The sequence below is a fragment of the Phytophthora ramorum genome (genome assembly GCF_020800215.1).
Source record: "Phytophthora ramorum isolate Pr-102 chromosome Unknown Phyram_PR-102_s0001, whole genome shotgun sequence".
Classification (NCBI taxonomy): Eukaryota; Oomycota; class Peronosporomycetes; order Peronosporales; family Peronosporaceae; genus Phytophthora; species Phytophthora ramorum.
Window position 1 is genome coordinate 3713771 of NW_027150647.1, and position 27360 is coordinate 3741130.

At 55.2% G+C, this 27360-nt stretch overlaps 7 protein-coding genes across 7 annotated transcripts; 5 read left to right on the forward strand and 2 right to left on the reverse strand.

Moving 5' to 3' along the window:
- Positions 1-5696: 5696 nt before the first annotated feature.
- Positions 5697-6662, forward strand: KRP23_884 (Mitochondrial glycine transporter; the record flags this gene model as incomplete). Its single annotated transcript, XM_067894105.1, has 1 exon — positions 5697-6662. One exon carries the CDS (start codon positions 5697-5699, stop codon positions 6660-6662), a length of 966 nt encoding a protein of 321 aa, XP_067751450.1.
- A 218-nt stretch (positions 6663-6880) lies between these two features.
- KRP23_885 (Twinkle protein, mitochondrial) lies at positions 6881-9304 on the reverse strand (the record flags this gene model as incomplete). The annotated part of the gene is made up of 1 exon (XM_067894119.1): positions 6881-9304. The coding sequence occupies one exon, from the start codon at positions 9302-9304 to the stop codon at positions 6881-6883; it is 2424 nt and encodes an 807-aa protein (XP_067751451.1).
- Positions 9305-9500: 196 nt separating this feature from the next.
- KRP23_886 (ATP-dependent RNA helicase ddx24) lies at positions 9501-11984 on the forward strand (the record flags this gene model as incomplete). The annotated part of the gene is made up of 1 exon (XM_067894130.1): positions 9501-11984. One exon carries the CDS (start codon positions 9501-9503, stop codon positions 11982-11984), a length of 2484 nt encoding a protein of 827 aa, XP_067751452.1.
- Positions 11985-12132: 148 nt separating this feature from the next.
- On the forward strand, positions 12133-12654 carry KRP23_887 (uncharacterized protein; the record flags this gene model as incomplete). The annotated part of the gene is made up of 1 exon (XM_067894141.1): positions 12133-12654. One exon carries the CDS (start codon positions 12133-12135, stop codon positions 12652-12654), a length of 522 nt encoding a protein of 173 aa, XP_067751453.1.
- Positions 12655-12861: 207 nt separating this feature from the next.
- KRP23_888 (Nudix hydrolase 20, chloroplastic) lies at positions 12862-13915 on the forward strand (the record flags this gene model as incomplete). Its single annotated transcript, XM_067894152.1, has 2 exons — positions 12862-13044; positions 13133-13915. The coding sequence occupies 2 exons, from the start codon at positions 12862-12864 to the stop codon at positions 13913-13915; spliced, it is 966 nt and encodes a 321-aa protein (XP_067751454.1).
- An 84-nt stretch (positions 13916-13999) lies between these two features.
- Positions 14000-16662, forward strand: KRP23_889 (Multiple RNA-binding domain-containing protein 1; the record flags this gene model as incomplete). Its single annotated transcript, XM_067894163.1, has 2 exons — positions 14000-14371; positions 14461-16662. The coding sequence occupies 2 exons, from the start codon at positions 14000-14002 to the stop codon at positions 16660-16662; spliced, it is 2574 nt and encodes an 857-aa protein (XP_067751455.1).
- A 177-nt stretch (positions 16663-16839) lies between these two features.
- Positions 16840-19113, reverse strand: KRP23_890 (Delta-1-pyrroline-5-carboxylate synthase 1; the record flags this gene model as incomplete). Its single annotated transcript, XM_067894174.1, has 1 exon — positions 16840-19113. One exon carries the CDS (start codon positions 19111-19113, stop codon positions 16840-16842), a length of 2274 nt encoding a protein of 757 aa, XP_067751456.1.
- Between the last annotated feature and the right edge of the window lie 8247 nt (positions 19114-27360).

Here is a 27360-nt window from a genome sequence, read left to right on the forward strand (position 1 = left end):
CTACGGGGGTGATACAGCCCGTAGCAACAGATGAAATTTGCTACTGTATCAAAATTGCGAGTGACCGACTATTGATTGCTACCAAGCCTCTGACGAGGCCTGGTTGCGACGTCGGTTGACGAATGAACTGCCTGCGGGGATGATGCAGCCCGCAGTGACAGACGAAAACTGCTACTGCATCGAATTTGCATATTTACATGTGACGTGAACGATTTTCGAATGGAATTGGATTAAATGGAATTACTTGGAGCTCAAGAACTGCCGCTACGGAGGACTACGGGCTTCGGACGGCACACTGGCAGCTTGAGAAACGAACGTGAAAATTGGAGGGGGCCTGACCGAAGCCTAGACCTCAGTGGTCGACGCGAGGTTGGCCAAAACATCCAGGTCTGACCCTTGGGGAGCGGCCGACGTGTTGGTCGGTGCTGGAACCGGGGAGTGACCAGGCGAAGATTCGGAGACGTCTTCATTGGCTTCCTCCTGGCTCGGTTGGTCGGGAACACCACCGACAGAAGCCTGGGCAGCCCATGGGGCTGTCACCATAGCCGACAACAAGGATGGATTCACCATCAACCCAGACACCACCTCCGCTTGCGTCATCCCCCGAGGCACGAACAAAGGCACTTGGGGGTTGCACGGAGCAAACGTGGTGTTAAAAGGGTGGCTAGCCGGCGCGTCGACCCAACAATTGCGCCACGGTTGCCTGTCATCCAACGTAGCCAATTCACCGAGCCAATCCTCTGACGCCGGAGCCCACTCAATCACCTCGAACGAGTATTGGAGATAAGTGGGCTCCAACAGGAACTCGGTAATCGACTCGCGAGGCTTGCCAGTGCGCTCGATGCACCATTCCCAACAGCGGTAAAGCATCTGTTGGCGGATGCGGTCGGCACGGAGGTTGCGAGCTTTGTTGTACTCGGTCCAGGCGGCACGTAGAGCAACGACCGATGGATCGGTCACCCCAAGTCTCTGTGCCTCGCTCCGGAGATAAGTCTCAACAGCAGCTACCTGGACCCAGTGGCGCCGTTCCCACAAGGCGAGACCGAGGTCTGCTTTCTCCGTCCGATCGGTGGAGGTGCCTTGGAACTGGCGCCACATCTTCACTGTGTGTGCAAGCCCGCTGGCGCGAATTGAGATATTGGACCCTGGCGGATTTTGGTCCAGACCGAACAAGCAAGGGACCTCCGGCATCCTCTGGCGCACTTGCTGCCAGGGATGGGCCGGGTCGGTCCAATCAGCCAGAGCCCGGATCCCAGCGACCGAGCATGGGGACTCGACACCCTTTGCGATGGGTGGAGTCACGCTCTGGTTCTGGATTTGGCACCAGGCAGTTTGTGCGCCTGGTGCCGTGAACCCAGGGGTCAAGAACGGGTTCGCCAGCATCGACAGACGCTGGTAATCCACGCTCCCGGGGACCGTCGGCACGGCCGGAGCGAACGAGTTCGGTTCCGTGCCTGGAGCGGTCGACAGCGTGGCCGTGACCTCGGTGTGCGCGCGACGCGTCGCAGACCGAGCCGCCGAAAGACGTGCGCGTGGCTGGCTAGCCGACGCTGCAGAAGTCTCTGGGACACCCGCAGCCGACCCAACCGGAGTCGCCGGTGTTGGAACCGACGAGACCGAGGGTGGCGCCGAAACTGGCGGGCCGACCGAGGTCACCAGAACGGCAGGCGACGACTCAACGCCAACGGCTGGAATCGGGGCAACAACACCACCACTGGTGGGAGCCACCGAAGGTGAGGAGACCTTGGGAACCTCGGACGACTGGCCAGAGCCGAGAATGAAATCGTCCGAAGCCTCCAGAGTCTCCAGAGCCTTCATCGAGCGCAAATTGGCCAGCACTGAGGTACTGCGCGACGGGCGACCGTCATGCCGCGGTGGAGTAATCACCGGCGACTAAAATGGCCCGGACGCAGGAACCGCAGCCACCGGAGCTTCGGTGACGACCTCCTCCCCCGACAAGTCAACGACTTCGGCCGAAGAGGGAGGCACCGAAGAATCCGGGGCAGGCGTATGCGCCGGAGAACCAGGTGACGGCCCCGCCGAAAGACTCGGTGAGGGTGTGGGGGTCGACCCAGACACGGGAGATGACACTGGAGTCGACCCAGAGGCGCCCGAGGGTCCACCTTGAGCGCGAGCTCGAAGGTTGACCGACGGTCGGCCCAACCGCTTGCCAGCGGGAAGAGCCGACTTCGACAGTAAGCTCGGAGAAGAGCTGCGCTGTCGGGGACGCTTGCGCCGGTCACGCCAACGCCTGGAGACCGAGGGGATGAGCGGCAAGTCGTCAGACTTCTCGCTGTGCCGACAGACACCTCGGCTGGGGCCTTGGCTTCGTCGCCAGAGTCCACGGCAGCCTCTGGGCTGTCCTCCGAACTCTCGGAGGACGAACTCCGGCTACGCTTGGAGCAAATGCTCGGAGGCGACAGCCCGAGCAAGTCCCAGTCAATGTCTCCTGCGGTGATACCTGACAGAGGAAGCACGATGAGTTAGAGGATGAGAGACGACCGAGCCAATAGAGATCGAAGACTTACCAGCAGAGGCAAGGACCAAAGTGTCCACGTCCAGATCGTGGGCGGCCGAATGACGACGCAGGATGGAGTTTGCTCGCTTCATGCTCGCATTTTCTGCCTGCAGAGCCTGGAGCTGAGCCGGAACCGTACCCACAGAAGCTTGAGCAGACGCGGCGAGGTCGCTCCGAAGCTTGGCAAGCTGCGCCGTGTACGCAACGAGGTCAGCTTTAAAGCGCTCCCGATCCTTCTGGATCAGCCGCTGGGAGGCTGCCGCTGAAGCCTCGGCAGCTTTGGCGCGAGCCGACAAGCCTGCCACAATGTCAGCATGGTGCCCGAGGGCAGCATTAGCGGCGTTGTGGTGCCGGGTGAGAGCCACGTGATCTTGGCGGAGCTGACGCAAGGCATCCATGGCCTGGTTGCTGTCACTCGTCGCCTGGGTGCAGAACACCTCGATCTTCTCACGCTGTTGCACCTCTGCGTGTAACCGATCCTCTGAGTCGGCGCACTGGGCCTGCAGCCGAGCGATCTCATCCCGTAGAGAGATGACCTCCTCGGACTCGGCGAGCGAGAGCCGAGCAGGTGCAACAGCAGCCGACAGAATCTCACCGAGATCTGTGGCGCTCTCCAGCCGACTGTCCAGGACAGAGTCGACGCGTCGTGGACGCTGGCGCGCAACGCCGACGACCAGGTGACCCAGCTGCAATAGCTGCCGCTCGATGGACGAGGGTTCCGAAGGCTCGGCTTGAGCACTACGGGGTAGATCACCGCCGGTGGGGTCAGTTTGACACCCAACCGAGACGCTGTGGGTCGCCGGCGACCCCGGCGGTGTCGAAACAACCGTCGGAGTGGCGCCAAGGAGGTACGCCAACACCGGGGAAGACCCCGGTGATGACGGAGGCGTGGGTGGGGACGAACCATCTGCACCCTCGCCAGCAGCCATTGGCGTGGCAGCCGGCGACCGAGGAACGGTCACCGAAGCTCCGGCGGAGCCAGAAGCAGCGGATGGAGTGCCGCTAGCATCCTGTGAACATGGATTAAGATGGATACAAGCACGGAGAAGTCAAACAAGGTTCAAGCAGCATGAAGAAGAAAAGAGAAGCAGGAAACGAACCTCTCCGGATGCATCAAGGGCATGAAGGGCGGCGGCCGTAGCTCGGTTGAGCAACGGCGAGCGGCGAGCCATCAGGGCGCGATCAAGAGGCGCCGCGACGCGCACTACTTGTGGAAGCTTGCGTCGAGGCGGGGGCAGTTGTGGCGTTGGGTTTTGGTGCCGAACTGTCACGGTTTGGCTGACGTTGCACCTTTCAGTGAACGGCGACAGAGCGTCTTGATTGGCGGGTCTCATTTCCCGCGCTACAGTGACCTAGGAACAATAGTGACCGAGGTCTCGGCTGGGTCTAATAAAACCCCGGCCGAGGTTAAAAGCCTCGTTTGTACCCATTTCGTGTCGTACCCTCGGCTGTGTAGAGCCGGCTATACGATTTCCCACAGAGATCTGTTTACACTTGATATTTGTATAGAGATATAGGACTAGCCAAATGATGACCTACAGAGGCTCCCAGAGCTGTAGGATAAGAGAAATAAATCAGCAGCCTTCCCCACAAGCCACCAAGGGTCAAGTCCGTCTTCGGTAAGTCTAGCTAGCTTGTCTTAGGGTCTGGATACGCTCGGCTGCGTGGGATGCCTGTCAGCGAGCTTGAGGTACATTGAACCGAGAGTTTGTTGCTGGTCAGTCCAAGAGATAGGAGTGGCCGAGAATTAGGGGCGACAAGGAGTGTCGGTCCCTATATATTGGTGGAACCCGAGTGTTCCCAAGTGTATTTCACTACCCGCCGAGGTTACCCTCGGCAAACCCGTATTAGGCGTGACTGCCGGTACCCTTACTTCTGAGGGACTGCGGGGGTTCGCGCGAAAGCGCAATATTGCATTATAGCCCTCGCTCGTGGCTAGTAGTGCAGGTTTTAAGGTTGACCGAACTCAACCTTGGTATACAGAGGCGCTTACAACCAACCCGGTGTAAGGGATCGTTCCTGGTCTTCAGGTGTTGATCCAACGTTCGCTGACCTTTCGCGAGGGAAGCGTGTGTTGTTGGTGGGACTCATACCGTTCGGTAGTGAGATTTTCTGCGTGTTCCTACACGACACCAGCATTTCTCTGGCAGTCTTTGTGAGCGGTCGCGCAGCACAAATTTCTGCACGTGAAATACTATATAGTATGATGAAGTCACGAGTATATGCAAAGATGCAAAAGGGAGGCTGTTGAAATAGCCTCTTTGCATTAAGGTGCACTGTACCTCCCTGGCTAAGATGATATGTCTAACAACTGTTTTACTGATGATAAGCTCAAGTGTACAAATGGCATAGCCAGTCAATCCGTAGAGCTACTCAGCACAGCACGTTAACGTGCTGTGCCCTAATTGAATCACTTCGTCTTTTGACGGTTCCTACTCAAGCAACTCTTCCTACCTACTAGCTCCCTGCTAACCTCACCATACTAAAGAACTGCTAAAGTTCGAAACAGAAACTGCTTTTGTCCTTCTTGCCGACCACTTTGATTGTCATGTGTCGGCTGGAGGTCATTGCGAGGGAATCTAATGCCACCTTGGTCCCGCTTCCTGCAAACAGCACCGCCGTTTACCAGTCCCTTGACGTTGGCATCATGGGCCTCTAAAAACAATTCTGCGGGCACTGTGGCTAACTGACTATTGCAAAAATTCGGTCGCCGCCAGTGACAAACGGCTCATTTCAATGAAACGGACAAATAGAGCCTGGGCATTGATTGACACTGCTAGTAGCTTTGAAAAAAGCAATCGCAAGGTACCCAAAACTTGAGGTTTAATAGCATAAGAATCATGTGCTGGTTTCTGTCCAAAGTCAACCAAAGTCAGCACTCTTGTTATGTTTTAGCCAATCTTATCGGCGCATTTTGATAATCATACCCGTCTATACAGTTGCCTGGGTATTCCAGTGCCAGCAAGTGGCGCGGCTTCTATTGTCGTTGTCTGTACATGTACAAGCAGTGCCATTTTGAAATACCGTGTTCTTTGTCCAGAAATGTTTTAAAGGTCTTTTTAAATTGAAATAATGGTAGTCAAAGTAATTTTTGCTCCGACCAATTTTGAAATAGACTAATTGAACGTGGCCATCATCAGCGTCAACTTTGCATTCACAAAATCGCCAGTATCAAGCGATGGCAGCGGCGCCGTCCCTGACGGTGGCGAAGCTGGCCGACGACCAGCGCCACATCGACGATCTCTCGGGCGCCACGCGCAAGACAAAGAAGCTGCTGGCGGGCGCGCTTTCGGGAATGATCTCGGCGCTGGCCTTCCAGCCGCTGGACGTACTGCGCACCCATCAGCAGGGGTCCTTCACGGCGCACGCAGAACCCCCGCAGTCTTCTCCTTCGGCCTCTCGTCTTTCGCTGCCAGAGACGATCAAGGCGTCGCGTCCGTCTGACGACCCGGTGGCGAGACTGCGCTCCATGTGGCGCGGCACGTCCCCGACGCTCGTGCGCGTGGCTGGCGGTGCCGGTCTCTACTTCGCCACGCTTGACCACTGCCTGCACCTGTTTCCGCACTCGGCAGTCAACACGTTCCTGGCGGGAGCTTTCGCGCGCACGTTTGCAGGGGGCGTTATGTCGCCCTTCACAATTGTCAAGGCCAGGATGGAGTTCCTGCCGCCCGGCACCTTCGACAGCAACTTGCAGGTGGTGCGCCACGTGGTGCGTCACGAAGGTGTGCGCGGGCTGTACCGAGGTATGGTGCCGACGCTGATCAGAGACGTACCGTTCTCCGGTCTCTATGTGCTGATCTACACGCGGCTGCGGGACTCGTGGACGCAAAAGTACTCGCACCTGCCGGTGTACGGCGTGCACTTTAGCAGTGGCGTGGTTGCCGGCGTGCTGGCCACGACCATTGTACACCCGGCGGATGTAGTCAAGACGCGGATGCAGCTTGCTATTATGGTGAACGGAGATGGCGGAGCGGCGTCGGTGCAGAACTCGCTCACACTGCGGCAGACAGTGGCCAAGATCCACTGCCACGAGGGTCTGCGCGGCTTCGCCAAGGGGATCGTTCCGCGTGTGGTCAAGCGTACACTATCCACTGCAGTGACATGGACGATCTACGAGCAGTTGTCGTTGAGAAATCTTGATTAGCGTCCTTGAAAGGCCCGCGACAACCTAGACACGTACGATCATTAGAAGTTGATAGTAACTTTTGTATTAGGAAAACAATTCGCATTGCGAAGAACTAACTGAGGGCAAACGCTAAAGCGCGATGTACACGAAGCTCGGCAAGCAATGGACTGCTGCAATGCCTCGACTCACGTGTTGATACCACAGGCTCACCAGTGACTTCTCAATTGTAATAGCAATTACCGGGTGATGATAGGTGTGAATGCGGCAAAGGGCTCACCACCGGCACCCGCAGCTCGTGGGGCATTGCCATTGTGGTCGTTGCTTGACGAGTCGGATCGAGAGTGGCTAGAACTTCCGTTGAGACCGCTGCTGCCGCCATTGAGGTGATGGTCGTCTGGTTCATCACCGGTGAGCCTGGGCAATGAGCTTCCGTTGATCTTGAAATTATGACTACCGTTGAATCCGTTGTGTCCGTTCAGAGAGGTTGTAGCTGGAGCTGCTACATACTGAAATCCGTGCGAGGGATGATCTTCCTCCCGTTCAATTTCAGGGAAAGAGCCGGGCATTGCCTCTGGTTGAAGACGCTCCTGCGCACGATGGCTGTTTTGCACGCGACGCCGTTGAGCGAGCTCCATCTCGGATTCGAGGTCCACAGCAGCAACACTTTCACTCATACCTTCTGCGCCAACCTCACGCAGAGAAGCAGCGTCAGTGTCAAATCTCAAAGGGATTGATCCCAGGGTACCGTCAAAACGGTTCTTGCGGATGTCCAACTTCGATTCACCGCGCGTGCGCTGCAGGATGAGTACATTGTCCGCCTCCTGAGTGGCTTTGGCCGTGCCGAACACAGACGACAGAGTAAGGTCTTGATCCTCCTGCTCCTTACGCGGGTGAATTACAAGCGTAAGGTGCACATTCTTAGCCGAGGCAAACTTGCGGAACTTGTCCAGTGCCGCATCCTGGCGCTCAAACTTGTCAAAACCACGGCCTTGACCTGCCATCATGAACTGTACGTTGTCCAAAAGAATATGCTGTACGTCGTACGCATACACGGCGTACTCCATGGCATCCAACACTTCATCCACTTCGGTGCTACCAAAGAAGCGCAAGAAGTACATCGGGAGTGCCTCGAACCGATCAGCTGCCGCTTCAAAAGCATTCACATCTCCGGACAGATTACGCTGAGCGAGCTGTGTGAGCATCTTGTGCATCAGGCGCGTGTTCTTGATCTCGAATGAGCCCCATAGCGTACTCACACCCTGTCCGCACAAATCTAGCGATAGTTGACTTAGTAGTGTGGTTTTGCCGCAACCTGTAGGTCCTGTGAGCACCGTCACCTCTCCCATGCGGTGCCCCTTCATCAACCTGTTAAGTGACGGGAAAGCTCGCGATTGCACACCGCAGGCTCGCAACGGGTTGACAATTTCATCGTACACGTCACGGCGAAGTTCTTCAAACGTAGTAATCTGACTGTGCGGCATACGTTCCGCAGCGTTCACAATAGCTGTAACGTCGAGACCGGCCCGAAGCGCATCGTTGGCATCTTTAACAGGTGACGATGCAGCATTCGTAGGCAGGCGCACAATGTAGCAGCGGGTCATTCCCAGCTTTGAAGCAAACTTCTCAACATTAGACTGACCGGAGGCATCGTTATCCATCCAAAGGTAAATGCGCTTGAATCTTTCAAGTAGGGGGAGCACGCTGGGTGGGAGAGATTGGCAACCATTCGGCAGCGATACCGCAGCCATACCTGTCGCTTGATGCACAGCCATAGCGTCAAACTCGCCCTCCGTAAGGACGATCTCATCAGCCGCCGTGGGAACCGTGTTCCAACCGAATAGTCCCCAACTGCCGCCCTTAGGCACGAGCTGCTGCTTGGCCTTGTCCTCCACTGCCCGAATTTTCAGTCTCACCACATCGTACAGATTCTTATCCTCGGTTGCCTGTTTCTGTTCGTCTTGACGCACAACACCCATGGCGTCCATGTCCATCTGACGCGCCATCCACGGGAAGGAGATGCACTTGGCGACCGCACGCACCCCTGACTGGTGATCCCAAAAGGGCTGCTCAATGGCACCCACACAGTATTTCTGCAGCACCTCCAGCGTGAGCCCGCGGACGTCCGTCAGGTACTTGAGTACGGGCTCAAACTCCGGGTCGTCCAGCAAATTCTTCTGGATCGCCACAGCTTTCTCATTGTCCAGTGCCTGGATGACCTTCACCTCCACGGGAGCTCCCGCATTGCTCCCGCCGTACAACGCACTACCCGACGATGCCACGCTCACACTGCCCTGTAGCTTGCGCTTGAACTCGAACCAACTGCCGGCCGCGCCGCAGCGATGGCACTTGTACACGCCCCGCGTCTTGTGCACGTACATCTTGAAGAGGTTGTCGGCCTTGCCGTGGGTGGAGTGGCAGAAGGGACAGTCGCGCACCACAAAGTGCGAGTCCGTCTCGCGGCAGGGCAAGCTCTTGCGGCGCAGGAAATCGCCCACGTCGCGCGGGTCCTGCATCTGATAGTGGCGCGACACGAAGGCCTCGGTGGACAGACCACGACGGCCGCTGGAAGAGGACACGAGTGCAGGCACGAAGGGCCTCAACACGTACGCGCGCCGCGCCAATCGGCTGCGCGCAGCCACGAGGCGAGAGAAGACGCGCATGTCTTGGACCGGAGATCTGAGCTGCGGTTTTGACAATAAAAGCGCTGGCGAGGGATAACAATCAAATGCGCGTGAGGGATTGGTGATAAATGGGGATCAAAACTTCAATACGACCTGTCGATTGGTCGCAATTCGGCTGGTGGAGACTCGCCTGGTCCTTGGTCTCAATTACGGCAATCAGTGGTCAAGTGCAAACATGAGCGGCGTGTCTGTGGTGCCCTACACGCTGGCACCGGCTGCTGGAGCTGGCGCGAAGCCGTCGAAGAAGCGCAAGAAGCGCTCGAAATCCAGCGCGTCCGATGCGAAGGCCTCGATGGTGGACGGCGGGTGGTCCAAGGTGGACATCGAGGACATGCAGCTGGAAGGATTCCAGGACGGCTGCGCGTTCGAGCTGGAGGAGCTCACAGACTACCACGTGGAATCGGCGGAAGACGGTGGCAAAGTGTTGATTGGAGATGACAAGAAAAAGCAGGAGACGGATGGCGGGAAGAAGAAGAGACGCAGGAAAACGAAGACGAAGACGAAGACGGACACAGAGGACGCTGACGTTAGGGAGGAGAAGGAGGTGGTTAAACAGGAGAAGCGGGACGATGAAGAAGATGCTCCAAAGAAGACCAAGAAGAAGACAAAACGCGGTGGCAAGGCCGCTAAGAGGAAGGAGGAGGCCGTGGACACTGTCGACATGAAGGACGTGCATTTGCCAAAGTGGAACAAGTACAAGCTGCATCCGCTTCTGATGCAGTCGCTGCAGACTTGCGACTTCTCGGCTCCTACACGTATTCAGGAACGCACGTTGCTGCCAGCGCTGGTGGACAACCGTGACGTGGTGGGTGCGGCGCCTACGGGTTCCGGTAAGACGCTGGCGTTTGGACTGCCAATTTTGAGCCAGCTGCTCCATGAGCGCGAACAACCAGGATACATGAAGGACTGCAAGGCGCTGATCTTGACCCCGACGCGTGAACTTGCTATTCAGATCCACCAGCACTTGGAAAAGATGGTGCGTCACCGCGAAATCGGTGTGGTCACTTTGGTCGGTGGTATGGCTGTACAGAAGCAGAAACGTCTCCTCACCTACAAGCCCGAGATTGTGATTGGTACTCCGGGTCGTCTATGGGATATCATCGATTCGAACCATGAACACATGAACGATTTGGCGAACACGCTCCGTTTTCTGGTGGTCGATGAAGCAGACCGTATGTTGCAGCCTGGATCGTACCCGGAGCTGGAGAAGATTTTCGACACGCTGCGCCGAAAGAATAACAGCGCGTCTTCAGAACTCTCGAACCTTTCGGATGAAGAGGACGAAGAAAGCGAAGATGAAGACGACAATGACGACAACGATGAAGAAGACGATGGTGAGGATATTGACATGTCTACATTTGCGAGTGGTTCCAAAGTGATGATGCTGGACGATGTTCTCAAGATGCAGAAAAAGAAGCAAGAAAAGGAAAAGAAAAACGCTGCTGCCAAAGAGAACAAGAAGGCCGCGTCCCCCAAGGTTGAGACAGTTGCTCCACCGCGCCACACACGTCAGACATTCCTGTTTTCCGCTACTTTGACAATCCCCGAGGGTGGTCGCTTCCAGAACGGCAAGGCCAAGAAACACCGCAATGCATTGAGCGTTCTGGAGCGAGTCATGAAGCGCGTGGGCCTCCGCGGAAAGCCCGCCGTGGTGGACATGAGCATTGCTGAGGCTGATAATATGGGCGTCCCCGGCGCCAAGGCTATCATTTCGGAAGAAGCACAGCGACAGATGAAGAAACAGCAAGCGAATGTGGCATTGTCATTACCTGCTGGATTGGAGCTGTGCCAGCACGAGGTGACGGAGTCCACCCGTGACACCTTCCTGTACTACTTCCTCACACAGTACCCGGGTCGAACGATCATCTTTTTGAACGCAATTCAGCAGGTGCGCAAGCTTACTGGTCTGTTAAACCTGCTGAACCTTCCGGTGTTTGCCCTGCACGCCGAGATGCAACAACGTCAGCGTTTGAAAAAACTCGATGGTTTCCGTGCCCACGCGAAGGGCATTTTGGTGGCGACCGACGTTGCAGCGCGTGGTCTGGATATCCCCAGCGTGGACTATGTCGTGCACTACCATATCGCACGTTCTACGGAGGTGTTTGTGCACCGCAGTGGTCGTACTGCTCGTGCTGACAAGGACGGTCTGAGTATCTCGCTGGTATCGCCCACGGATGCCAAGTACCATGTTCAGATCTGCAAGATGCTACAGCGGCCCACTGGACTGTCGGACTTCCCGTTTGACCACCGGTATATGCAGACGATTGACGAGCGCATGCGTCTGGCTAAGAGCATCAACGACCAGGAGAACGCTGCGGGCAAGCTCAAGTCGGAGACGACTTGGTTCGAGCAAATGGCTGCGGCTGCTGACCTGGACATGGACGACGACTTGCTGTTCGAGTTGGGAGCCAAGAAGCGGAACCAGGATGGCAAGAAGAAAACCACCGCCAACCAGTCCGTGCAAGCGCTCCGTTCGCAGCTCAACCGCCTGCTCTCAACTTCGCTGCGTCCTGTGGGCTCCACGCGTAAGTTCCGCCAGCTGCACAAGGAGATCGGCTCGCAGATCAGCGGCGACGGCGAGTACCGCGCGCGTGATGCGAGCGAGGACCTGGCATCCAAGGGCAAGAAGTCGTACAAGCGCTTCCGTCGGAGGAAGTAACGTCAGGTAGCACACAGGCCGAGGCAGAGAATAGAGACCTTAACTTTTTTCACCTGATCTGATGCAGCCATGTTACTTACCGCGCGCTGTTAAGTACGAGTGCTGTCGCTACCGCCCACCGCAGTATCAAAAGAGTCAGGCGACAGGAATGGCGATGGAGAACCGACTGGCGACGCGACGTGAGGGCGCGGGTGGCGATTCGAACATGCCGCGCGTGGGCGCCGTGGCTGCAGCTGACAACGACAACGAGGACGATAAGGTCTACTACGGCTTTGGCGTGTTCATGGGCCTGCCGCTCGCAGACCTCAAGGGCATGAAGGACGACTTCGTGGAACAGCAGGCGCTCACGGGCGGCCCCCCGCGGCACGCACTGCCGTCGTCCGGCACCATGGACGGTCGCACACACCGCGTGAATGGACAGGATGCTGACTATGAGCGCCAGGAGGACGTGCGCATGGCGCCGCCCCACGCGCAGCAGCAGCGGGTGAACGGTTACGAGCGCCAGCGAGGCGAGGGCCAGTCGCGCGAGTACGCGGACGAGCGTGGCGCCAGGTACGCCCAGGTACCGGCCGATGGAGCTGAGAGGGACGACGACGGCGAAGACCCGAACAGCGACGACGGCTCGGACTACGGACAGAAGTCACACTCGCTCAACTTCATTCTGCACTGAGAGAGGGGAGGGGAGATGCAAGGCTTACGTCAGGAGAGAGAGCTGAGAGAGAGATACATGTAATATATAGAGGGGCTTCCACCACTCGGCATGCTGGAGACTCTTGGCCGTGGCTGAGTACGTCAGTAGCTGCTCGTCTCGTGCCCCCTCGTCGTTTACACTTGCAATTTGTATACTACGTAATGTACTCCACGATCTACCATTACAATGAAGGACTCGATGGCGTGGAGACCGCTAGTGGCGCGCGTGACGAGTTGGGCGCGCGAGGCGTATGTGCCTCTTCGAATCATGCTGCACCCGGTGGAGGGGGAGGTCTGGGGACACGCGCTGGGTACTCAGGGCCCTTGCACGTCGGTCGTGGCAGGACTCGTCCCGACGCAGCAACGAGAGGTGCGTGAAGATCTGCTCCCGGGTGGATAATGGAGAGTCTCCATTGGAGATACTGACGGCGTGATTGACGTTGTGACGCCTGCTGCAGCGGCTGAGCAAGTTCAGGGACTTGCTGGAGGTGACGGAGGATGAGATTGTCATGACGCCGCGGTTCCGCACCGTCGAGGAGCGATCCCAAGCGTTCCAGAAGATGGAAGCCGAGCTGAAGCAGGAGGGGGCCTTCCCGTTCTGGCAGGACGAGTTCTACACAGCCAAGACGACGTTCTCCAGCCCGACGCTCTTCACCTACCACCGCGGCGTGGGGCCTTTCTTCGGTCTCAGCCAGTTCGCCACGCACCTCAACGGATTTGTGCGCGATAAGGAGACCGACGCCGTGAGCCACGTCTGGATAGCGACACGTAGCGCCTCCAAGAAGCGCTGGCCGCTGATGCGCGACACAATCGTAGGCGGTGGCTTGCCTGCGAATATCTCTGCACTCGACAACATGGTGAAGGAGGCAGAGGAGGAGGCTGGACTGGCACCCGCTTGGACTCGCCCGCGGTTCGTGGCTGCTGGCAGCATGTCGTACGTGTCCAAGCATCCGTACGGCCTGACTAACGACACGATGCTCATCTACGACGTGGAGATGTCATCGGATATCGTTCCAGCGAACCAGGATGGCGAGGTCGAGAGCTTCGACCTGCTGCCGGTGCAAGACGCGCTCGCTCAGCTTTGGTCGGAGCCAGAGCGGTTCAAGCCTGACGTGTGTCTGCTGCTGCTCGACTTCTTCGTCCGCCACGGAATGCTCACTCCCGACAACTTCACCGACTACGAGGATCTCCAACGAGCGCTGCGCAGCACCGTGAATCCGTACGACGCGCTCAACCGGTAACCAGACATCCAACAGACATCAAGAAGTTATCAAATGTCCACCTGAAATGGTCCCATGTCAGCCTTTCTAACCCGACTAATTCCGATGTTTCCTAACCAATCGGGTTGGCTGCGACGTTTTACGGCCGTGTCAATCAGTGACCGACTGACGACTGGAAGCGAAGTGATGGCAGCAGCAGCATCGACGAACGATCCCAAGGACGCGGCGCCTGAGGCGGACACACGTCTGTACGTGCAAAATCTGCCGGCGTACGTGGACTCTGCGCGGCTGCGCGAACACTTCGCGGCACAGGGCGAGGTGACGGATGCCTGCGTGATTCGCACCAAGGACGGCAGTAAGTCGCGACGCTTCGGCTTCGTGGGCTTCAAGAGCGCACAGCAGGCGGAGCAGGCACGCAAGTTCTTCCACCAGAGCTTCTTCGACACGTGCAAGATCAACGTGCGCGTGGCCCTGGCGGTACGAGCACAACCCGGCAGCTACGAAGCAGTAGTGTGCGTTTAGTTGCCTGTACTGACGAATTGCTGGTGGTTTATTGTGTTTTTTAGAGAGAGTCCGGTGACATGGAGCGGCCGTGGAGCAAGTACTCGGCTGGAAGTGGCCTATACCAGAAGCTTCACCCGGAATCGGGTGTAGTGGCAGCTTCGTCGGATGAGAAGGCGACTCCTGAGAAGAAGGACGTGAAGGGAAAGAAGACCGGAGCGCAGGAGGAGACGAGCGGTGAGTTCCAAGAGTTCATGGAAACGATGCAAGCACGATCGAAGACCAAGTTCTGGGCCAACGATGACGTGCAGGGGCCGGCAGATGGAACGACGGCCACCAAGGATGTGGTCATTGCTGACGCAGAGGACAGTGATGACGAATATCAAGAGTTGGGGGCACTGAAGCCTGATGACGATGGCGATGAGGAGGGTGAAGCTGGCGCTGTTGGAAGCAAGAAGAGCAAGAAGTCTGAGGCGATGTCGGACATGGATTTCTTGCGCTCGAAGGTGAGCAAAAATGTCGACAACGATTCGGACAACGAAGATGGCAATGAGGACATGAAAGATGCCGACGATGAAAAACATTCAAAGCCCACCAGCGACAAGAAAAATACGTCGACTTCTGATGTGCTGGCCAGCAATGAAGACAATGAGCCTACCGCGCGGTTATTCGTGCGAAATCTGCCCTTCACTGCAGTAGAAGAAGATCTCGAGGCACTGTGTTCGACGTATGGCCCCGTGGAAGAAGTGCACATGCCATTGGATGATACTCGTCGGCGTAAAGGATACGGCTTTATTCTATTCCGCACGACGGTAGATGCGCAGACCGCACTCATGGCACTGAACGGGATGGCGTTCCAGGGTCGCTGTTTGCACGTGATTTTCGCGCGATCCAAGCCGGTTAAACTCGACCCAGAGGCAGCTCTTGCGGACCCAAATTTGACGTACAAACAGCGCAAAGAACTGGAGCGCCAGATTCAAGCTCAAAAGAAGACGGGCTGGAACGCTTCATACATCCGTGGAGATGCTACTGTGGGCTCGCTTGCCGAGCGCATGGGCGTGAAACGTGGCGAAATCATGGACAAGGAGCAGGGGAATATGGCTGTCCGTCTGGCCATTGGTGAGACGATGCTTGTCAAAGAGAACAAGGATTTTTTTGCTCGAGAGGGTGTTGACCTTAATGCCATTGAAGGCGCGCTAGTGAAGAAGCCGAGCCAGCAGCAACAACAGTCGAAGAAGATCGAGCGAAGCACGACCGTTATCCTGATTAAAAATCTGCCGCACACTACCGAGGAGGAAGAGCTGGCTCAGCTTTTCCGGAAGTATGGCGAGATCGGCCGTTTCCTCCTGCCACCGTCTAAAACACTGGCTGTCGTGGAATTCCTGGAGCCATCCGAGGCGCGCAAGGCCTTCCGCTCGCTTGCCTACAAAAAGTACCAGCACGTTCCACTCTACCTGGAGTGGGCTCCTGTTAAAGTGTTTGATCGCCCTGCCTCAGCATCTTGGAGTGCAAAGACCTCGGCTTCGGAGCAGAAGGGTATCAAGACTACATCAACCGTGGTGCCAGGCGTTGACGATGATGGTGATGCTGCTGTGGGAGATGCAAGCCATACCATTTGTGTGAAGAACTTGAACTTCTCAACAAAGGAGCCTACGCTCGAGAAGATTTTCGAGCGCTGTGGCAAACTGCGAAAGGTGACTGTTGCTCGCCGAAAGGATCCGAAGCGTGGCATGCTCTCGATGGGCTTTGGCTTTGTAGAGTACGTAGACTCCAAGCATACAGAAAGTGCACTGCAAACACTGCAGAGCACTATTGTGGATGGCCACGCGCTGAACCTGAAGCTCTCGCAGAAGAAGGCGTCCGCTGCTCCGAAGCGTGCTGCTGGTGATGGTGAAGGTGAGGGCCGCAAATCCAAGATCATTGTTCGCAACGTTGCGTTCGAGGCGACGAGCAATGAAATTCGCGAGCTGTTCGGCGCATTTGGACAGCTCAAGCGTGTACGCATGCCCAAGAAGTTCGACGGCAGACACCGTGGTTTTGCTTTTGTAGAGTTTCTCACCGAGCAGGAGGCGCGCAACGCTTTCTCGGCTCTCGCCAGTTCACATTTGTACGGACGTCACCTTGTCCTCGAGTGGGCGGAGGATGCAGACGACATTGACACGCTGCGTGCCAAGGCCACCCGTGATCTGTCTGCCATCAACGAGAGCGACCGCCGCAAGCGCATGAAGCGCCAGAAGGAAGACGAACAAGACGACATGGACTTCTAAGGTAAAGGATGAACTTTTCTCAAGAAATACTTGCCTGGTAATCCGATAGACATGGTAAACCTTCCTGTTTGCAGCAGAAACCCCAAGCACAATCATAGACACTTTCGATATCGATTCAATTCAAATTGCTTTATTTCGTAAAATGCTGCGTGAGCTGGATCAAGGCCAAAATGGCACTTATAGCCGGCTACTCCGCGGGGGGGCAACATTAGCCTCCTTCTGGATCAGTTCCAACTTCTTGTGTGTGTACTTCAGTGGGTGGTCGTTCTTGGCGCCGGAAAACTGTGACACTGTGTGGCCACTCTCCGAAACAAGCTTCCACTTGGTCGTGAGAAGACCCTCAACGCCCACGGGGCCACGCGCGTGAATGCGGCCCGTACTGATGCCGACCTCGGCTCCGAGACCGAAGCGGTATCCATCGGCAAAACGAGTACTTGCGTTGTGGAACACGCACGCGCTGTCAATCATCTGCTGGAACTGCTCAGCTGCAGCCGCATCCTCCGTCACAATGCACTCAGTGTGGCCACTGCTGTACTCGTTGATGTGAGAAACGGCAGCACTGACGCTGTTGACAACCCCAATGGTGAGGTCCTTCGTGCCGTATTCCGTTGAAAGTGAATCCGTGGGGCGCGACTTCGCGGTAGCAACACCCATCTTCGCAGCATTTGGGGCGATGTGCAGGTTGATGCCGGCCTCCTCCAGCGAAACCAGAATTTCCTTGTCTTGCCCGCCGGTCACTAACGCCTCATCAATCAGAAGTGTCTCGAGGGCGTTGCAGGCAGCCGGGTAATCCGTCTTGGCATCGATAGCCAGCTCAATCGCCTTCTTGACGTCAGCTGCACTGTGAATGTACATATGGCACACGCCCTCAGCATGACCAAGGACCGGAATGCGCGTGTTCTTTTTGATGTAGCTCACCATGGAACCAGAGCCGCGCGGGATGCACAGGTCAATGACATCGTCCAGACGAAGCAGGTCTGAGATCTCCTCGCGGGACGTAACCAGACCAATGACATCCTTCGTCACCTTGCCGTTCGTTGCCTCTTCCACGGCGTTCACAATAATCTTGTGCAGCACAGCGTTGCTGTTAAGCGCCTCTTTGCCGCCCTTCAGCAACAGGCCGTTTCCACTACGCAGCGCAAGTGCGGCAATCTGAGGCAATGAGTCAGGGCGACTCTCGAAAATGACGAGAAGCACGCCAATTGACGCCGTCTCCTGGTGCAGGATCAGACCGGAAGCGACTTCGGTGCGCTTCAGCATGCGGCCAATCGGCTCCTCTGACTCGGCGATGCTACGGATTCCATCCGCCAGCGTGTCCAGCTTGTCCTCAGTGAGCTTCAAACGCGCCAGCAGGCCTTCGTCAATCGACGACTTCTTTGCAGCCAAGATGTCCTTGCGATTCGCATTTAGAATGGTTTTGCTGTGCTTCTTCAGGTCATCCGCAATACGAAACAGGATGCTAGCACGCTCTTCCGAAGACAGAGCCTGCAGCTGGTGACAGCCTTCGCGAGCGGCGTTTGCCATCTCCTCGGCAGACATGCAGTCCGGTGACTCGACACCAGGATTGGCCACGAAGAGCGTGCCCATGCTGGCACCCTTCATGATTGTATTTACAACGCCGTACTTGAAGCCGCTAGCGATCACCACGGCGTTCACGCCCTGGGAGATAGCAGATTGCGCCGCCTCGATCTTGGCGCCCATGCCGCCGCGACCGACACTCGACTTCTCGCCGATCTTAAAGTCGTTGTTCTCAGGGCGGAAGACTGAGATGATCTTAGCGCCAGGCTGCGACGGCGGCTTGTTGTATAGTCCTTCGACATCCGTGAGCAGCATGAGCAGGTCAGCTTCAATCTCGCCACCCACCAGAGCAGCGAGCGAATCGTTATCCGTGAAGACCGTGCCGTCCGGGGAGGCGCTCACAGCGTCGTTTTCGTTGACAATGGGGACGACGTCAAGCTCCAGCAAGTTGAGCATCGTGTCGCGCATGTTGGCGCGGTTCTGGGCCGTCTTGAAGTCGGAGGCTGTGACGAGCACCTGCGAGCAGGCAACGTCGTAGAGCGAGAAGAGAGTCTCGTACAGCGACATGAGTCCGATTTGGCCGGCGGCCGCCATTGCGCCCTTCTTCTTCTCGAGCGCCAGCATCTGCTGGTTGCCCTGCACGTGCGTGCGCAGCGAGGCCGAGAGCAGGATCTGCTTGTTGAGGCGCTTGCGGCCGATGCCCACTGCGCCACTGGTGACCAGCAGCACCTCTTTGCCTTGACGCTTGAGCATGCAGACCTGCTCCACGATCGAGGCGATGCGGCCCAGTGCCGGCTCGCCGTTGGTGGACACGACGCTGGTGCCCATTTTGACAACGATGCGCGTGGCATGCTTGAGGTCGTGGCGCGTGATGGCGCGCTCGCCGCCGTAGCCGCCGAAGGTGTGCGAGTGGGTCATGGTTTCTTTCCTCATGATGCGCGTGGTGTGTGAAGGAGCGGGGTGGATGCGGGCGGGCGGGATCTGCGCGGAAGCCGGCGATTTCAGGAATGAGATCACTGGACGTCACTTTTGGCTCACTGCCGCATGGACTTTGCCGCACAGCGGCGTTAAAACAGGACGTTCGAAGACGAGATAGCGCGACCCAGGTAGGTTGACTGGCAGTTTGTATGAGTCGCGTGAATAGGGATGAGCGGGATAGGATTGCAGAGGCTTATCCAGGTAGTCAGGTAGTCAAACGAAAGCGACGGGGCGGTAGTCAACAATATCACATGTCGCAAATTCGCCGCAATTATGCTGATGGATTGGAAATGCCATACACACACCAAGACATTGGTGTCGCGGGAATGTATTCCCCGAGCATACTGATCGATCGACTTGGGGGATTTTTGAAGTGGCTGCAGACATTGGGCGCCGCGCGTGCAATCGTCGCCCGGTGTTCGGCAAGATAGCGGCGCCCGATGCGTTTTCTCGCAGCTGCAGCTCCACACGACAGCGCTGCTGGCCCAGCAGCGCGCTATAGCCACTGGCTAATAGCCAGCCGTTTTGCCAAAGCGAATCTTCAGAATAACACCAAGCACCAGGCCGGTGGCCTGGCCTCCGGCTGGTGTTTGGCATATTACGGACCATGATATGGCATCCGCGTGCTGGTGACTGAGATGTGGCAACTGAAGCAAGTCAGGTGGCTCATGCCGCTGCGGCGGGTGGCGGTGGTTGACAGCCGACTGGGGTGCCAGCACCGCAAAGCAGTGTACCGGTTCATGTAGGGTTCATTTTAGGGGCCAATTTGGTCCCTAAAATTTGGTCAAATGAACCGTGGAACCCCAACACGCTTTTTACCGCGAGGTCGAGGTCGAGAGAAGGGCTGGCAGGCCGTGCAGCGGAATTTCATGGCCTATGCGCGGCGAGGGAGTACTGTTTACACCAAACTTTGTCCACAAAACACCAAAAGTGTACCACCCGCACCCTTGAAAACCAGCTGGCACCGACCGATACCTAATAGCCACCCGATATTGGGGTGACAACACCGCAATATGGCGACCTGCACTTTAGCCCTGAGACCAGCACCAGACAATATAATTTTGACCAATCCATGGTGCCCCTTCCACCTGAATTACAACCAGTAATTTACTGGAGGTGGGCCACCTCCCTTGTCCACGATCATTTAGCAACCCTCCCCCCCCCCCCCCCCAGTCCTCCATGGTTTTCCGTCACCCTTGGCAGCTACTCGCGTCTGCAATGCCGCAAATTGAGGCCGACGGCCTGTTGGATGGCTTCAAGAAGTTCCGAGTGAAGAAGAGCGATGTTACCCAGTGCTACATATGCATGCACCCCGATCCGCATCCGATGCGAGTGCAACGTCTAACCTGCGCGTGCAAGGCGTGCATGAACGTGACGACCACTTCAGTATGCCCATGGAGAGCTCGAGTCATGACGTGTCAGAAGAAACTTTTGGTAACGATTGAGGAGGCATACGCCCATGCTACCCCGGCTCGCACCCCTCGCAAGCCTGTGTTGACTCAGGCGATGAAGACAGTAGTTATGGATTGGTCTGCTCAAGGCCTCAAGCCCAAACGCATTTGGAACGCACTTGTCCAGCGCTTCAACCTGAACGAGACCTCGGCACCAACTCTCGCCACAGTGCAGCGCTTTGCGCATCACCACGTTGCGGGGAGGCTTGGCGGTAGCGACCTCCGCGAAACCGTACGCAACAAGGTTCAAGAAACCTTTTTCACTGGCCAGGAGGAAGAGTCTGCAGCGTTCACGTTCACAAAGCATACAGATGCGAACGGAAATCCTGTAATTGGCAACGGTAGTGACGCTGATCCCTTTGTCGTCGGAGTCAGCGCTAAAAAACTTCTGCGTCGCGCGGATCGGGATCCTACGTCGTTTGTTCTTCACGTCGACGCCACCTACAAGCTCACCCAAGTAGGCTACCCCGTCATCGTCGTAGGAATTTCGGATCGCGCAAGGCGCTTCCATCTCTTAGCGGTGTTCATTGTTTCACAGCAGCAACAAGACCAGCACACTGAAGTCCTCCAGTTACTTCGCCAAGTGTTCAGTGATGTGGTGGGCAAGCCTCTCAGGATTCGTTACGTGATGGGTGATGCAGACGCAGCACAATGGAACGCTGTTGAAGAAGTGTTCGGAGGAGACTGTGCGTACATTTACCTTATGTGCTACTTTCATGTGGCCAAGAAGATTTTTGAGAAAACGCGGTCGATGGCGTGCAACCTTGCAGAATCTGTAATGGCAGACATCCATGACTTGCATTTCACGACAAGTGACGCAGCCTTCCACGATAAGCTTGCTCTGGTGCAAGAAAGCTGGGCCAAAAACAAGGACCTCGCAGCTTTCTCAAAGTATTTTTCCAAGGTATGGCTGAACCAACGCTTTTGGCGATGGCAGTGCTTCCACACACCCAGCGGTTACGCAACCACCAACAATCCTTGTGAGACATACAACGCTGCAATTAAAAGAGACATCACGTTGCGCCGCAAGATGAAGGTAGGTGCTCTCATCCCACTGCTTCGGACCCTATGTGAGAGCGAAAGTGTGGCGGCCAAGACGTTTACAGCCACCTGTGAGCCTGAAGCCAGACTTGTGCGTCGAGTCAGAGCGATGACTCGGGCAGATTTACTGTCGGTGCATTCTACCTCAAGAACAAGCATCCAATTCATACTGTCAGACGATTCTGAGGACCCGTCGTGTGACGTTGTTCGTGTTTTGAGTCGTCCCTCTCCTCGTGTTTATGACGAGACAAGGCGCAAGACGGTAGAAGATCTACCCATCTCCTCGCAGTTGAATAAGCTTACAGCTAACATGGAGACACGGGGAATGCCTGCGTCGGGCTGGCCTGTAGATATGCAATCCAGGTCGTGTCCTTGCAATTTCTGGAACAAGTACGGATCTTGCATCCACACGCTGTATGCATTGGAGCGTCACGGCGCTACGGACATTCTAGGAAGAGAGACGCTTGTAAACCGCGGCGCAAAAGCGCGCAGATGTGCAGTTGGGAGTGCTGGTCGACCGCGCAACATTGGCCAGGCGCTAGAGAGAGAGTAGGGATGACTATGTGTGCAAAGATTAAAAATATGAAGTAATGTGTCCTCACTTGGCTATCCGACTTGTTCGTTGTTGGTGATAGAGAGCGACATGTTAGTGGTTATTTGTTCTATACAATTTGTTCGCTAGTGTATGTACTAGTGTAAATGACGCACAAGAACTTCAATCGTTCGACCCTTCCAAATAGGCTGCGATTTGAAAATATTTATTTGTCAGACAATATCCCCTACCTGTGATGCCTACTGCATTTTCGTCTGTAGAAAATAATCTATGCGGATAGAAATGAAAGCCACTAGCTTCAAATACCCTCGTCAGTCTTATTCAGGATCAGGGCTGCGCTTGAAAAGTATCTTCAAAGTTGAAGTTGAAAATAACTTCAACTGTACTACACGGAGCAGTCAATTTTACCGTTTAGTCTAATATGGTTTGTACAAGTGACGTGGTAGAGTCTAACGATTGTCATGATTAGCTGTTTGTTCGGCAGTCACCACTAGATTAAAATAGGCTGCGAAAAGAAAATAGCCAAACATATTTTTACGGTACCGAGAGCTAACCCAAGTACTGGTTTCATCCAAAATCGGTGTTGAGCAAAATCACCAGTGCTAAGAGACAAATCAGAAGCACCAACGTAGTTACTACATTACTCGTTATTTAAAAATGCTGCGAGCACAAAATTAAGCCGAACGTAACAAATGTATTAATCCTCCGAGTCTCCTAGGTTTCCTCTCTTAGCGGCTCGCACCCTCTCCATCCTCTCCTTCATCTTGCGTTTCTTGTCCCTTTTCGCGCTTGCCCCCACCCGCGCTTTCTCAGACTTCTCAGGCAATTCCAGCTTTGCCATGAACTTCTTCTTCTCCTCTTCGAAATATTCCGGGGCGTAGTCGCCTTCCTCCATCATGCTGTAGGCCGAAAGCGGGGATTCCCAGGCTTCTCTTGATCCCTTCTTAGCACCGGATGCCACCTTGGTAGCGTATCTAAACGACGCGCATCGGTCCTTCTCGCGCACCACGACATCTCCGAAGACCCCACCCCACTTGTTGGTTTCCGGTGTGCCCGGCTTGTAGACCAAAAGGACCGAGTGGAAAACGAGATTGTTTAGGACTACGACGTCGCCAGGACGCTGCACCAAAACGCCGCTGCCTGTGGTCTGCAGCATGCGGTTGATTGAGTCGTCCTTGTAACCGTAGTTGAACACGGTTCGCTTCTCAGATTCCGGGGGGAAGAAAACCCATACCTTGAAACAGTCCTTGGCGCAGGGAGGTATGTACGATACCACACGGCCGTGGTCGACGTGGATAGGCGACTCTCTGTTCCTCACTTGCATCCAGTACTCGGATTTGTAGACGTAGGCTTCGTCCCTAGAGAACTTCAGCTTGGAGTAGTAAGCTGGAAAGTGAACAGCAAGCTGATCAGGCGGACAGAACCCACGCTTTCCAGCTTCTCGAGCACCTTCCTCCACAAATCGAATAATGCTGGTAGTCTTCAGCGCGTCACGCAAGTGCTGTGGGTCGGTCGGAATTTGCTTGTAGCCGTGGACACCGGCGATGATGTCGCAGGCTCCACGAAAGAGAAGTGCAGGTGCGTTCGATTCAACGACGCGCTGCCAGGAGAAAGGGGACGAGATGTAGCGGTCTTTGCTGTAGCTTAAGCGCGTCTTGATCTTCTCCAGGTCGTAGTACTTGCCGCCGTAGTCACCCGCATCGATGAGGCGTGCCAGGGACTCTATGAATGTCGCAGTCATAGGTCTTGGTGGGGCTGCTTAAATGAGAATGGAGGGCTGGAAAGATACGGTTAGTATGTGCTGTTGGTATTGGTTAAAATTAGTTCAATCATCGTGCGTTTTAAGTTGTGTGATTGTTAGTGGGTGGCTCCCCGGTTTTGCGCTGGTGCTGGGTGCACAAATGCGGTGCAGACAGCTAAAATTGTCGGTGTTTTTGGTATTTTCTCATGCGCGGCACTTTGGCTGGCATGCTACTGGATAGCCGCTAGTGTCTCATCTCATGGAACTTTTCATGGAGGTGGTGGTAGAGCTGATGCTCCGTCTCGAATACACGCTCTCAGCAGTGCGCAGTGCCGACGGGACTGCCGATGCCTCAGGGCCGTGCTACAAAGCTCAGCTGTTCAGGATGGCGCTGCGGGCTACATACTTAGTTGTACAGCTCATGCGGCAGTAGAATCGCGATTGTGAGCTCACCGCTGTGGACGAGTCTTTAAAATGCCGTGTTCGACTCGCGAAATTAAACACTGCAACACCCAGGTACATACATGTACAGTAATGCTGTCACCTCACCGAAAGGACATAAATTCAATAAACTTTCAAACCTTAATACTACTGCCGGAAACTGAAGGCCCTGACAAGGACCTTCATAACAAATATACTTCCATTCTCGATATATATTAAAGTGGGCATAACTGTATATTACAGAAGTATGTCTTGAATGACAAGTGGCTAGTGTGAGTCCCTACCAAACCCCAGCCACCGTTCACGACGCGAGAGGTCTTTACTAAAATACTCTTTAGTTGACTACCGGTCACCCCTTGGAAGGACTCCCGTCTAATAAAGGGGGGGTCAGAATATGCACGATGTCGATGTTAGTGCTAAACATACAAACCCACGCCTCAACCACAGTGCGCGCCAGGTTCTTATGACCACCCACGTGTTAGGGCGTGGCTCCTTCAGTTTTGCGAGTCGGGTTGCGCTATTTCGATATGTTGTCTGCGCCGTAAATGCGCGTTTGAGACTTGTTTTAACGCGTGGGATATCGCACTTTAAGACAGGGTTGGTATACAACCGACCACATTAGCCAGTGCGCCCATTAATAAGACCACTTGGGAACCTTACAAAAAGCAAGATAAACTGTTGACATGGCTACACCGTTGCTAACCATTAATTCTGTTGCGCTCTATGAGCTGACATTTTCACTTCACACTTTCACTGCAATGGGGACGGGACCAGCACTATCTGACAAAGAAAAGGGAAGAATCAAAGGATTGTTCGAGGCGGGCTGCAGTGAGCGTGAGATTGAGCGAAGTGTGGGTCTCGCACGTGAAGTTGTCAGCCGTGTGCTGTTTGGGGTTGAGAAGGAGCGAAAAAAACGTGGACCGGCTGCTGCTATGACCGAGCGGGAGGTGCGCTTGCTGCTGCGCACAGCGGCAGAGGGTGACTACTCCGCGCGCCAGCTCAAGAGCGAGCTTTGCCTGTCGGCATCTGTGCACACTATTCAGCGCGTGCTTGCCGGTGTCGACTGGCTAGTTTACACTAAAATGGACAACACCTTGCCGCTCTCTGCGGAGAACAAGGTGGCAAAGGAGGAGTGGGCGTGGGCAAGAATCTACAACACGGATGCCGCCGAGTTCTGGGACTCCATCATCATCTTCTCAGAAGAGAAAAAGTGGAATCTTGATGGGGCCGACGGCTTCCAGATGTACGGGCGGGACATCCACCGGCCACTTCGACAGATTAAGTGTCACCAGGCTGGTGGCGGCTCCGTGATGGTGTGGGCGGGCTTCAGCGCCGCTGGCAAGACGAAGCTTGCGGTGCTGCATGGCAAGCAGAACTCGGACGTCAACATGTACACGGCGTCCGAGTGTCTGCTGTCATTTGCCCGCCTGCACTATGGCACCGATTTTGTCTATCAGCAAGATGGGGCGCCCATGCACAGGTCCAAGAAGACGATGGCGTTTTTGGAAGAGCAAGGCGTGCGTGTGCTCCCCTGACCAGCTAGATCTCCGAATTAAATCCGATCGAGAATCTGTGGTCAATTATGAGTCGGCGTGTTTACGCTAATGGCCGGCACTACAGCAGCAGCATGGAGCTAACGACAGCCGTACTTAACACTTGGGAGGCTATTGAGCATTCAATACTACTAGCCTTGATTGAGTCCATGCCGCGCCGACGCAAGAAAGTCATTAAGAAACGTGGTGCTAAAATAGACTACTAGTGTAGCCATGTCAACAGTTTATCTTGCTTTTTGTAAGGTTCCCAAGTGGTCTTATTAATGGGCGCACTGGCTAATGTGGTCGGTTGTATACCAACCCTGTCTCAAAGTGCGATATCCCACGCGTTAAAACATGTCTCAAACGCGCATTTACGGCGCAGACAACATATCGAAATAGCGCAACCCGACTCGCAAAACTGAAGGAGCCACGCCCTAACACGTGGGTGGTCATAAGAACCTGGCGCGCACTGTATAATCGTATATGTCTGGCCATAAAAAGAAGTAGCAAATATAGAATTTCCAGGCGTGATATACAAGGAGGGTAATTATGTCTCGTGAAGATTTACATTGCACGATTGACCAAAACGGGAGAATGGCGCGAAATGTCGGCTTTAAAGTATGAGGAAGCCTTTGCGAGTTCTAGGGAGACGTCAACGTGCTGCTCTTCGATTTCCCACAAGATCCAGTTTGAATAGTGCAGCGTGTGTGTCGGGTCACACATAATGACTGAGCGTCGCCAGCGCTTGAAAAGTACAATTTGCTCGAAGTACGGGAAGTTTGGTGTTCATCTGGAAGGCGCATCACTGTACAACATCAGGAAAATAGTATAATAAGGCCAACCCGAACCCACACGTGCTTGAATCACTACCCCATGACGTTGCTACTGAGCCTCGCGCCACCAAGCCTATGGATGCTTTCATAGCAAAGCAAGACGAGTGTGGAATTCGTCCTCGCGTTATTGTTGAGAATTTGAGATAGCAGTCAGGCATTTTACCTTTGGCAGAAGACTGGCCTGAGTTGAAGCAAACCACAATCTGCTCAAGGGAATCCGTCGTGATCAAGGTGGACGGAACACAGTAGAGATCGTTAAGGGGATCATTCGTGAACGAGCTATTCATCCGGACATCGCAGCAGCCTCAATTTTTCTGTTTGGCTACAAAGTTGGCAAAGCTGGATACGCATATGTGGGAAAGATGAAGAGGATCACCCGATTCTGATTGGTATCGCCTCTCATTTGTTATTCGACAACATTCTACAATTTGCTGCACGAGATAGAATGTCGCTTTTTCACGCTGAAACCATCTTTAAGCTAAGCGACATAAATTATCCAGTTATAACATGTTGGTTCATCGATCAAGCTCGCTCCTACCATGTTGCAGCTGTGTTTGTAGTCAGTAGGCGCACATCGGTTGAATATGGCCATTGTTTTTGGAGTTTC